The following is a 13,799-nucleotide window of genomic DNA, read 5'->3' on the forward strand; positions in this document are numbered from 1 at the left end:
TGCAGAAGTTCATTAATTTCAGTAATTCAACTTAAAAGGTGAAACTAATATATTATATAGACTCATTACAAGCAAAGTAAGATATTTCAAGCCTTTATTTGATATAATTTTTATGATTATGGCTTACAGCTTATGAAAACCCCAAATTCAGAATCTCAGAAAATTAGAATATTACATGAAATCAATAAAAAAAGATTTTAAATACAGAAATGTCGGCCCTCTGAAAAGTATAATCATGCATATGTACTCAGTACTTGGTTTGGGCCCCTTTTGCATTAATTACTGCCTCAATGCGGCGTGGCATGATGCTATCAGCCTGTGGCACTGCTGAGGTGTTATGGAAGACCAAGATGCTTCAATAGCGGCCTTCAGCTCTTCTGCATTGTTTGGTCTCATGTCTCTCATCTTTCTCTTGGCAATGCCCCATAGATTCTCTATGGGGTTCAGGTCAGGCGAGTTTGCTGGCCAATCAAGCACAGTAATACCATGGTCATTGAACCAGGTTTTGGTACTTTTGGCAGTGTGGGCAGGTGCCAAGTCCTGCTGGAAAATGAAGTCAGCATCTCCATAAAGCTTGTCTGCTGAAGGAAGCATGAAGTGCTCTAAAATGTCCCGGTAGACGGCTGCGTTGACTCTGGACTTAATAAAGCACAGTGGACCAACACCAGCCGATGACATGGCTCCCCAAACCAACACAGACTGTGGAAACTTCACACTGGACTTCAAGCATCTTGGATTGTGTGCCTCTCCATTCTTCCTCCAGACTCTGGGACCTTGGTTTCCAAATGAGATGCAAAATTTGCTCTCATCAGAAAAGAGGACTTTGGACCACTGAGCAACAGACCAGTTCTTTTTTTCTTTAGCCCAGGTAAGACGTTTGACATTTGAAGCCCATGTCCAGGACCCATCTGTGTGTGGTGGCTCTTGATGCAGTAACTCCAGCCTCAGTCCACTCCTTGTGAAGCTCCCCCACACATTTGAATGGCCTTTTCCTGACAATCCTCTCCAGGCTACGGTCATCCCTGCTGCTTGTGCACCTTTTTCTTCCACACTTTTCCCTTCCACTTAACTTTCTATTAATGTGCTTTGATACAGCACTTTGAGAACATCCAACTTCTTTTGCAATTACCTCTTGAGGATTTCCCTCCTTGTGGAGGGTGTCAATGATGGTTTTCTGTACAACTGTCAGGTCAGCAGTCTTCCCCATGATTGTGAATTCAACTGAACCAGACTGAGAGACCATTTAAAGGCTCAGGAACCCTTTGCAGGTGTTTAGCTGATTAGAGTGTGACACTTTGAGCCTACAATACTGAACCTTTTCACAATATTCTAATTTTCTGAGATTCTGAATTTGGGGTTTTCATAAGCTGTAAGCCATAATCATCAAAATTATATCAAATAAAGGCTTGAAATATCTTACTTTGCTTGTAATGAATCTATATAATATATTAGTCTTCCATAACACCTCAGCAGTGCCACAGGCTGATAGCATCCATGCCACGCCACATTGAGGCAGTAATTAATGCAAAAGGGGCCCAAACCAAGTACTGAGTACATATGCATGATTATACTTTTCAGAGGGCCGACATTTCTGTATTTAAAATCCTTTTTTTTTATTGATTTCATGTAATCTTCTAATTTTCTGAGATTCTGAATATGGGGTTTTCATAAGCTGTAAGCCATAATCATAAAAATTATATCAAATAAAGGCTTGAAATATCTTACTTTGCTTGTAATGAGTCTATATAATATATTAGTTTCACCTTTTAAGCTGAATTACTGAAATTAATGAACTTCTGCACGATATTCAAATTTTTCGAGTTTCACCTGTATTAAGATTGGAAACAGGAAATTGAATGGGAAAAAGAATAGGACAAAAGGTGGATTCAAACCACGGTCGCTAAGACAACTGTACACATTAACATACTGTCTTTACACCCCATGCCACTGCAGCGACAGCTACTGTTTAGTTTGTCGTATTTTTAATTGGTTCCACATGACTATTGGGGTGCATATAGATACACTATGTGGCAGATGCTATTTACACCAGGGTGCAAATAGACATGCTGTTAAAAAAGCCGTCCGGGTCAAAATGACTGGAACACAACATACGGGTTAAATGGCAAAATAACGGTGAGAGCACATACATTATACAGTATATGTTTATGAACATTTACCTTTGCTCCATTTCCTGGCAGCGGCGACTGCTATGGATTCTCTTCTCATCCTCATGCTGCCAAAGTAACCCGTCACTGAAACTGCCACTGCGAGAATGCTGGATTATAGTTGTGTCTCTGGAAACAGAAAAACACAACCGCCACTTTCACACATGAAACTCATTAATTTGCAGTAAAATTAACTTTTCCAGTAAGTACATCTTCTGGTAACACATGTATTGGCTTTTTGTCTTTTATCTGTATTCAGTGTTACATTTTTCAATGAAATAACTTACCAAAAAAAGACTGTAAAGAACAGAAAGGGTATTAAAAGAGACATTCAATGACAAATGGGTCGTGTGGATCTCTTCTTTGGACACACATTACACGGAACACATTTTACTCTCAACACGCAGCGAAAGGATCTATATATTGACCTTTGTGCTGCGGCTGTAGCTGCGGCCTCCATGGCAAAGTGTCTCATTGCAGTCTCCTCTAAATACTTTTGCTCCCAGCGTGTCATATCGGCCTCCAATCCCAGAATCCTCTCCTCTCTCTCCCTCAGTAGGTCCAGCATTGCAGGGGCACTCGACTCACACACAGCGAGGGGCACACCTACACGAGCACGCTACACACATACACAGACAGACAGAGATTTTGGGTAATGTTGGACTGGATAATTGCAGCTTTGCCATATTCAGCTCTGCTGCGGTTGCCAACTCCCTTCTAAAGCACTGAAAGTACTTTCACTGTCATGCATCTCTGGATTGTGTGTGTGTGTGTGTGTGTGTGTGTGTGTTGATGTACTTGTTATCACACAAAAACAGACTTGTTGCATATAATTGGCTTCTATATGTTTCATATACAGACCTGTTGAGTTCGTTGTGCCTCCAGTTCTCTCTCCAGGTGGTTCCGCAGACGTCTCTCCAGCTGCTCTCGTTTCTCACATGCAACTTGAAGATGTGCTAGTGCCTGCTGCAACCGCTCAACCCGCTCCACATACATCTGCTTTTTACTCAACTACAGGACATAGAGACAGAGAGGGAGAGTGAGCGAGAGAGAGAGAGAGATGGATTTAAAATTCAACTGTAAAATAATAATCAATATGTAGTATACTGCATTTATCTGGATTAATGAATGTATACTTCCAGATGGCAGCAAATATATTCAATTAACACATTGGTGCCAGTGGAGGAGTCTGAAGAAAAGAAAAACTTCTGGAAATGTGCTGCTCTTTGACACAGAACAAGTCAAAAGACAGGGTTCGTACACAGAGGGTTTGGACTGCAAACGAGGATGATCAGCAACAGAAACAAAAAGCTGCACTTTTAGGTTTCTCAGCGGAGTTTTTCTGCTTCCAGGCTTCACCATCAGAAATAAGATGGCCAGGATCAGTAGAAACAAACTCGCCTTTCCCCTGCACATTTGGAACCAGACTTGCGACCGCTTTCAGATTACACCTCATTTTTTGCAGACTGCAAGAAAAGTTGAGACTTTTCTCTATTTGGACCTTCAACAACACAAAATGGATTTTCAGCCTGAAGGCACAGAAGGAAACACACTAGTGTTTCAGCATGAATTCATCAGCAACAACTGCAGCATTTTCGAGTGAAGTTACCTTTCGTTCATTCAAATAAATTTTTGGGGCTGTTCAAAACTGTTGGTCTTGCTATCCACACACAATTTTTCAAAGAGAGCGTTTTCTCTCTGGCAAAGTTAATGAAAGTTTGTTTGGCTGTCATCAAGTGATTAGAAAAACAGCCAACAGTTCAGAGAAAAATCATTCACCAACTTTTTCACCACAAAAATACAGGCAGCACGAAACGATAGCTCAAAAGATATCCCGGACGAGCCCCCAATTGTTACATCACACCCCAGTCTAGGGATGGGGAGGAGTAACAAAATTAAAAAAGTTTGAGGTTCCCCTTCTCCCGTCCCAGCACTCAATGATCACTTGAGTTTAAAATCCAAAACAAAGTATTTATTTAATCAAAACAAGAGAAGGAAGTCAAAAAGGCTTCAGGAGGGGGCAAAGGCCAAAATAACAAACAAAACTTAAATATCTGTTGGGGAGTCAAAACTACCTTACCTAACAAAGAAAAAGTGCAAATAAACAACAATAACTTCCCTACCTCCCTCAATAACCAAAACACAGGAGAACAAAAATGGCACCCACCTCCCTACAGATTCCAGACTTAACTAGTATTTACAATATTTAATATTTACAATATTTACACAATGATTATGGTTAACTTCAAATCACTATTTACAACAATAGATGATGACCACAACAACACTATGTAGCAGCAATACATCAAACACAACTGTCTGGTATGGGGGAAAAAGGGAAGTTCAATTGCAGTGAAGATCTGCTTAGAATTTATCCTGTTTCTCGCTCCTCAACAACCAATCCAGACAGGGGAGTGATTGGTAAACATAATTTCAGACACCTGATGTTAATCACCCTGCAAGGAGGCTGAAGGAAAAGAGAGATAGAGAGAAACAAAACAGGAAAGCACAACACAAATTGGAAAGTATCTCCAATTGCAATAAGGCCAATGCCACACATCTATAGATGTAATTGAACAAAATGAGTTGACAAAGGAAGGAACCAACAAATACGTCCTAGGACGTAACACTTTGAATATCTTGCAGTTCGTTCACCCTCTGCTTATGTCTGGAGGTGGTTTGATATGCATTCTAGACACGACTTGGCCGAGTATACATGCATGTGGTTGTTCTTGCCATTTATGCGAACCCAAAAGGCACTACGTCAGCATGCGGAAAATACGGCACATAAGAGCTGATATGGAATATCTGCATAGAGTGCATGCAAACATGATACAATTACAGAAAACAGAGGCACATTTTAGGAAAGACAGAAATTAGTTTATTTGATGCAGATCGCTGACAAAACTGAAACTAAACACTAGAGCGATATTTCGGTTTTACCGATTAAATGGTGCTGATAGTTGCTTTTAGGAACTATTGTTATCAGCAAAAATTAACGCTGATCATTGCCAAAATTTTTTCTTTCTTTCTTTACTCCTCCATGGCAATGGCTGGAAGTTCTACAGTTAGAAGTGGTTAGATTTACAGTAACAGTGACCAAGTGTAAATACCTCTAACAATAGCCTCATGTGTTTTTCATTACATGAGAAACCCCAGTGACTACTATGTTTCACAATTTATCATCTCTGATTACTTGATCATAGATTGTGTAAAGACTCACCTCTTCCTCTAATCTGAAGGCTTTACTCCTAGCATTATTCAAAGCCTGTTCTAAGATTTCAATGTGTCGCCGCTGATCCTCATTGGCCGATCGGAGACTGGCTGCCTCCATTTCTAATTTCTCCAGATCTTTCAGGCTTTCTCTTCCTGAGAGGTAATACAATGAGAATATGTAATTATAATTTTCTCATTATTTACTCACCCTTATGCCATCTTAAAATAAGATATTTTGAAGGATAAATTAAGTGTTTATATCCATACAATGCAAGTACATGCTAAGGTTGTGCTCGAGTAATCAACTAATTGAGTACTTGTTCTGCACCAGCTACTTGAATGTTGCAAATTGATTTTCCTTTGCCTGCAGTGAACAACGCTGAATAACAACATAGTTTCCCAGTGAATCTCTTACCAAATCTCACAGTAACAATTGAGTCCACTGGGGGGTGCTGTGGATGTGTGTCATTGAGGTGTTTGAAGATAGAAGAAGATATAATGGCGTCTGTGCTTTGCAAAGGGCATGATTTCCCCCCCAAAACCACTTAAGTGCAAACCACGTCCTGCAGTCTTGACTAAACCCTAAAAAACGTTTTCATTCATCATCTCAATAACGCAGTCACATGTGAATAGTTCGGACTTCAGAAAGATTGTGAATGGATCTGATGCCGACAAATGGTAAGATTGGTAGATTAAAATAGCATTTTATTGTCAGACTTACTTGTTTGTGTTTGAAGAATTCAAAATGTTTTTTTTCTCATCTTCATCGTATTTAAGGTGCACTCAGTAACTTTATGTTTGTGTCATCTTGGACTTACACTGACACCTAGTGGTGTGGATGCAACATCATTCAAAATCAATAGTTTTCAGTTACTGATGTCATTGTAGAAATGTACTATTCACAATCACCCATGACTAATTCGATCCAAGAGTGAAAGTGTCCAATAACAGGATGGTTAATGAGATTAAGCGAGTAGTATTCAGCTGGTCATGTGATTCTAAAATGGCAGCACTGATGAGGAGACCCTCTCTATGTAGAATAAAACAGCTTTTATATGGATACTGATATGAAAGGACTCGAGTCTTCATTTTAATGTGTTCATGATTTTATACATATGTTTCAAAAACTTTTGAGTGCACCTTTAAGTCTGTGTTATAAATCCTAGGCTAGGACTGCATGTTGTGAAGTCATATTATTTGCAAGGATTTATAAAAGAATTATGAGTTAAAGAATTGAAAAGAATGCTTATTTGTTTTTTTTATAAAAATTTTTATTGTATTGGTAGAGCCACAAATTGTCAGAATCTGCCGCAATGAATTGCTCATACCAAGCTTGAAATGGCACAAATATTTGAATGTTGTGTTTGATTATTCATCCTAAGTGGTTCAAAATTATAATTAGTAGACAAGTTAATGCAATTGGCTACATGGTGTGATGGTTAAAGTGCAAATGCTCTGATTTAATTACATAAATATACAGTTTACTTGTAATACGCGCTCCACAGTGGATTAGAGCTCTGCTTTGTCATCTCATACAACGAGAATGATCCTCAATGTCTGTGGAGTTTCCAGTGCATAAACGATCGGCTTCACACATTCATTTAAAACACATAGCTTAAGTTTACCACAATAATCTCAATAGGACACATCACGATTTTAATTTGGTTAATTTTCCATCTCAGTGTAAAAGGAGAAACGAAGCACATGCTCAAATAAGCGTGTGAGCATTTGAAAGCAGTCATGTGTCAGTCAGGCAAGTGTGCGGGTACCGAATTAAGTTGGTGTACTTAACAGGAGTTAAGTTCTACCGGTACTGCAGAAACACTGTCTTTTGTATTTTGTTATCGACTTGGAACCGAAATACAGGTACTTTTGACAACACTAGCGTGAACTATTACTTTAACTAGTATTTGACATTTTCGAAAGAAATGCGATATAAACAATATTTTAATTATTAACTTAAACAAAAGACAAACACACACACATGACGGACATGTCCGTAAACGATCTCTCTCTCGTCGCACCACCATCCGCAATCGGCCTTTATCCCTCTTGGAGGCTTAATTAGCCTGATAAGGACCGGGTGTGTAGAATCATGACCCGGCCCCGTCCTCCACCCTGTCACAGATACTCTTTGGATAAGGAACGATATGAAGGGGAGAAAATTATGACAGGATTTAAATTTTTGGGTGAACTATCCCTTTAAGGCTAACTTTAATACAATGTCTCAGTGTTCTCCAGTATTATGTGTGAGTTTATGGCTCTGAGACTATAAAGGAAATGAGATAATTCCATGTTATCATTTTTAGAGAGAGAGAAAGTTGAGTGTAAGGGAGGAAGTGGAACAGGAAGTTAAGGGAGGGATGCAGGAAATAATTTGGGCTGAGCATGACACATTTACAACAGAGAACAGAACTTTTTAACAGGACAAATTCATTGTGTATCAACCCTTACAAAATTAAGAGGCCACTGCAAATTTGCTGCAATTGCCGCTAATTTGCTACAGATAATTTTCACATGTATTTGAGCAAATTGTCCATTGCTGCCAAAGGTTTTCCGGAGTTTCACTGCAAACTTCTTTGCAGTGAATCACAAGCTCATTTGCATGTGAAAAACAACTGTTGAAATTTTGTGCCTAGTTTCGATTTTTTGTAAGGGAAGTTCACTTATGTAGTGACAAACACCAAGCAAATAAAATATAGTCCCTTACTCTGTGAAAGATACAAGTGTCCATCCTCTTGTCCATTCAACTCCTGATTGGCTAGTTGCCGATTGGCTGTTTCCAAGCGATCTGGACAACACATTAAAAAAAAAATTATTATAGAAGCTACTTCACAACAATAAAAATGGCATTTAAAGAAATGTTCCAGTTTCAATACAAGTTAACCTCAATCGACAGCCTTTGTGGCATATTGTTGATAACCACAAAAAATATTTTTGACTCATCCCTCATTTTCTTACAAAATCTGGGATACAGTGAGGATGGCAGGGATGAAGAAAAACGTGGAAGATATGCGAGAATCCAAATGCTGGGATGTTTAATTAAACCAATGATAAGAACATTCAACAAATAAGTAAAAACAGATGTAAATCAAATAGTAGCAAAGAACAATCAGGAATAAACACAGCTTGAATGGAGAGCACGAGAACTGGTCTGTACAACATGGACGAGACTAAACAATGAATGGAGACAAATGGAGAGTATAAATAGTGTCCTTAATGAGATTGGGATGATTAACAGGTGATGCTGATTAGAATGCCGGTGAACTGGAGTGGGTGATAGCAGACGATTGGGAGACAGATGTAGGCATGACACTGAATGTGTGAAAGTGACCGAGATTTGAGGACGGGTCAGTCTTCCATGCCCCCCCGCCCCCCCCTGCAATTCCTCCATGCCCCTACCCTACGGGGCTCGGCCAACACTTTGAGGACCAAATAGCAAAGAAGCCTTTACACACGCTACATCCCCGCAGTAACGCGCTCAACAAGCCACGTGATAAGATGCGCGGATTGACGGTCTCAGACACGGAAGCAACTGAGATTCGTCCCCTGCCATCTGGATTGAGGCGAGTCACTATGCCACCATGAGGACTTTGGAATTGGGAATTGGGCATTCCAAATTGGGGAGAAAAGGGGAGAAAAAATTTATCAAATTAAATTAAATAAAAGAAAATAATGTTTTTATGTTGCTATGTTGCAAGCAGTGACAAATAATGTATTTTTTTAATGCTCCGATGAACTTTCATTGCCTAGCATACAAAAGAGACCATCAGAAAATTCCACCCACAGCACTAAAACATCTGAATGTCCAGCTATAATTTCATTTAAGTAAATTATACATAAAAACTACAACCTTTAGAATCTGGAAAAGTTTTTTAATAACCGTATGTGTTAAGGTGCAAGTCATTTAAATTAACACTTGGTGACATAATGGTAATTGAATCTATACTTTTGAAACTGTGTGTATTTTAATGTTTATGAACTGGCCCGATCATTTCCACTTGAGCTTTTTGAGTGATTTTTAAATAAACGAGGGACGAATCAAAAATATTTTTTGGTAATAAATATTATGGCACAAATGCTGTTGATTGAGCGTAAATTGTATTGAACCTTGAACATTCCTTTAAAAAATAAATAAAATACAAATTTCACATTCTCACCTCTCAAGTCTCTGTTGAAGTCATGAAGGCGTCTGATCTCTCCCTCTAGTTTATTCTTCATGGTTTTTTCCAGACTCTCCCGTTTGGATGAGCTCTTCACTAAACTCTCATACGCATCAGACAGGTGTTCAACCTCCACCTCTAACTGTGAACACAGCACAAACTCCCATTCATCATGCAGAGTAAATCATATTCCTCCTGTGATGTATTCAAGTCATACTGGGCAGTATCCCAATAACATTTCCACACCCCAATATCACCATTATGAATTAATTACCTGCCAAGTTAATTTACAAAATACTTCCCTGCCACATAATTAACCATATCATTTTTATGAATTATTTTTGAGCACTTTGCATTATTATGCTCTCTTCATATTTATTAGTATTCGTAGCTCATACTAATGCATTATTTTAATTAGTAAACTCCAAAATTTCTCACACATTACAGTAAAAACGAATATGTTGAATTTTGCACACTCGTTGCCTTAATTCACTTAAAGGGATAGTTCACCCAAAAATGAAACTTCTCTCATTATTTACTCTCCCTCATGATATCCCAGATGTGTATGACTTTCTTGCTTCACCAAATATTTGAAGAAAAATAGAAAAATATCTCGGATCAGTAGGTCCTTAAAATGCAAGTGAATGGTGATCAGACATTTGAAGCTCCAAAAATCACAGACAGTCAGCATAAACGTCATCCATACAAATCCAGCTGTTAAATGAACATCTTATAATGCGACACGATCACTTTTAGTGCGAAAACATCAATATTTAATATTTTTTAACTCTTAATCATCGATTTTGGTCAGCAGCATTATAATAATTGCATTGATGAAACACAAAAGAACTGACGTACATGCGTCACACGTGGCAAAGCAGCAGTGTTTACAAGTGAGAAGGAGGAACACTGTACAGAAGCTTCATTGGTTTTGGTTTAGAAGTGTATTTATCTGTTTTTTACTCACAATGGTGTGTTTGTGTGTTTATCCTGGATGTCTCAACTGAGTGGAGAATGTGAGATTACGTCAGTAACATGGCAACATGAATATGTCACAACTCGTGAAGCTTAGTGGAAGCAATGGTTTATATTTAAAGTACTTAAATATTGATATTTTTTCACACCAAAAGAGATCATATCACTTTAGAAGACATTCATTTAAACGCTTGAGTTGTATGGATGACGTTTATTCTGACTGTCTGTGATTTGTGAAGCTTCAAAAGTCAGATCACCATCCACATGCATTTTAAAGGGGTCATGAAATGAGGAATCAAATTTTCCTTGATCTTTTGACATATATGAGGTCATTGTAGATCGTTCACTCCAGAAATGGGCCGTTTGAAGTTGTGGAACTTGTGACATCACAAGGACCAAATATATCTGCATATGACTGCCTCTTCAGCAAGACATCAACACTTATTTTCCGTCATTGCACCCTTGGCCCCGCCCAGGGAGGGAGATTCATCTACAGCAAAGGCGATTTATACAGGACATCTTCATGAGCTGGATTAAAATGTTTTTCTACATAATTATGATTATGATTCATTTTTAAAAGATGCAATGTCAAGTTATAACTCTAAAAAGGAGACCTCATTCCTGTTGTTTTGAAGGCTTCCTGGACCTTTTTTTAATTGTCATCTTTTGTAAACATGCACTTTAGGGACTTCTTTGCTCGTTTTGTTGTGTTTCTGGACGATGTGAGGTGTGTTTTAAGAGTACAATTACAACCTTATTCTGCTTCTGCCAATGACTGGGAGAAACACATGCCATTATAAGTGTAAATTAACACAGAAATTGTGAGATGTGAAGACCAACGTCTCTGCATTGGCCTGTTGAAGCACCCAACATCATTGTATTACATTTGAGTTTAAAGAACATTTCAGCTTGGATTATGTTTTTTTTTTGGCTGATATCACCATAGATTGCTTGTGAACCAGTCAAGGCATGATTCAAGCTTTGCAAAGGAACTGTTATTGAGTGAGCACTAATACAGATGGGGCAGTTAAAAACTCTATTGGACCCAACCAAATCCATAAGTAAACAGTTTCATTCACGTATATGTCAAATGTCATGACTGTTTTATAGTTTTCATTTTAATTTCTGTTCACATTTGAGTTTCAAATATGTCTGTATTGGAGGGGCTTCATGATGTTATCCATTCATAACCGTGGGCTTTAAATTGAAGTCTTAAAGGGCAAGAGAGCTTAAAACTGAGCGTTTCAAACTGAGGGCCAGATGTAAAATGTATGATATATTTGTAAATGGTTACTGTTTTAGTACAAAAAACTTTACTAACATTATAAGTGGACTTCAGGGAAGATAATACAATTATATATATATATAAATATATATGTCATGATCCCTTAAAGGACCTAATGAGCGAAGATATTTGTTTATTTTTCTTCAAAAGTGTTCTGCTGAAGAAAGAAAGAAATACAAACCTGGGATATCACGATGATTAGTAAATGATTGTGTGAATTATCTCTTTAAGTAAGTTTAACTAAATTATATCAAGCTAAATAGAAGTCTCCGTTATTAAAATACTCAGTGTTCCTTCCTCATTCTGAGCCAATTTTGTTACCTAAATTCTATCTGTGAACCAAGCAACAGTGGCAGAAATACACACAGTATTAATGTTCAGTAAGGGTTAGCCTACTTTAAGTAATGCATGTGTTTTGTTTATACAATCATCCCTGTATCACTAAGTGCAACTTTATCACTTTGTTATAGTTAGCACAGCGATTACTCCATGGATAGAGCGATATGTAAAGTACTCAATATGTACTGTATTATTCTCAAGCTCCACTCTATACCATAATGGTCATCAGGGCCATTTCTATCTATATGCAGTATAAGCAGCCACTTAGGGGCCCCCGAGCCACCAGGGTGCCCCGCAAAGCAAGGTTTTTTTGTTGTTGTTTTTTTATAAAAAAAAAAAGAATATATGTCTTTTTTTTATTTATAGACATTTGCTGTTAATTTTTTGTTAATTTATTTAAAAAAAAAATTGGGGGGCTGAAAACAGGGTTTCACTTATGGCCCTCATTTGATCAGAAACGGCCCTGATGGTCACCCCCAAAATTACAACATACTAGAAATTCTAATAATAATACATTAAGCACTAACAAGTTTGCCCCTTTATATTCATGTTGCACAAAGACACATAAAATAAAACTTAATTTTAAAATGTATTCTCCCAATCGAGTCCCAGCAATGTATGCTGGGAACTAGAAATCCTCTGCCCAGTTTCAGTTAACCAAACAAATAATATTCAACGCAAATGGATTAAGTAAAAATGACAAATACATTAAGCTGAATCAAATAAGCTAATTTAAGTTTCCTTGGTTACATGATTTTTTATTTGTAAAATGAACATGGTATTGAGGATTGAGTAAAACTGCAGCTCAAAGACTCCTTAATGCCCCAACACACTTATGGAGAATTTTTTCTTTGTTCAGAGGTAAACATTAGTACATACTGTTTGCAAACACTAACTAAGTTTCCATCCACTTATTGTGCTATGTTAACGACAAAGTGAAAATACGTAAAAAATGTGTTGCTGTCTCCTACTCGTTTCCATTTAAATGGTCGTTTGCTGATAAAATGGTGTGTGTCATAACGTCATTCTTAAAAATATACTTTGTTGCATTAGTTTTGGTTTAGCGCAAAATAAATCTGCCATTGAGCCATTTCCATACAAAATGTTGTGCATATCACAAATTGTGTACTTTTCACGTCCCAGATGTCCCCACAGTGCAGATTCACAATCACATGGGATTAAAATAAGATGTTTTTATTTATATATTTTTAACATGTGTTTTGGTAAAAGACACAATGTAATCTTTACTGGCTCAGGAACACGCAGTCCGCACATAAAGAATAAAGGTAATGTGTAATTTAAAGAAATTGAGGAAAACTCGTCTCCTCAGTCCAAGTGTTCCTCTCTGTTGTGCTGTTCAATGTAAAGACAAATGTAAATTCTTTCACGTGACGCTACATTTTTGTGTTAATGCCCTTTTTCTAAGCCAGTTTCCAAACCAGTTTTTCATGACAATTAATGTCAACATAGGATTTATATTCTAAACTTAAATGAAAAACATATTGTCGACATTTTATCGATAATTTGCATTTCCATCAGCTTTATTTTGATGAGCTAAAACATAATATTTGCAGAATATACTCTTTTATTGTAATTTATGATGACACAGATACTACTGCAAAAAATGTTTGCATAAAAGAGTGTTAATGGGCAGAA

The 13,799-nt window shown here is 37.6% G+C and overlaps 1 protein-coding gene across 5 annotated transcripts in view; it reads right to left on the reverse strand.

The window, feature by feature from the left end:
- LOC127631728 (angiomotin-like protein 1) overlaps window positions 1–13,799 on the reverse strand; it is a 66,956-nt gene that overhangs the window by 23,822 nt on the left and 29,335 nt on the right. For all 5 annotated transcript variants that reach the window (XM_052109990.1, XM_052109989.1, XM_052109993.1 and 2 more), the window contains 6 exons: window positions 9,542–9,686; window positions 8,092–8,172; window positions 5,389–5,534; window positions 3,027–3,176; window positions 2,594–2,784; window positions 2,178–2,294 (listed from right to left, as the gene is read on the reverse strand). In XM_052109990.1, the coding sequence (XP_051965950.1) occupies window positions 2,178–2,294; window positions 2,594–2,784; window positions 3,027–3,176; window positions 5,389–5,534; window positions 8,092–8,172; window positions 9,542–9,686 (830 nt within the window). The remainder of the gene's footprint in view (window positions 1–2,177; window positions 2,295–2,593; window positions 2,785–3,026; window positions 3,177–5,388; window positions 5,535–8,091; window positions 8,173–9,541; window positions 9,687–13,799) is intronic.

The sequence above is a fragment of the Xyrauchen texanus genome, chromosome 38 (assembly GCF_025860055.1).
Source record: "Xyrauchen texanus isolate HMW12.3.18 chromosome 38, RBS_HiC_50CHRs, whole genome shotgun sequence".
Taxonomy (NCBI): domain Eukaryota; kingdom Metazoa; phylum Chordata; class Actinopteri; order Cypriniformes; family Catostomidae; genus Xyrauchen; species Xyrauchen texanus.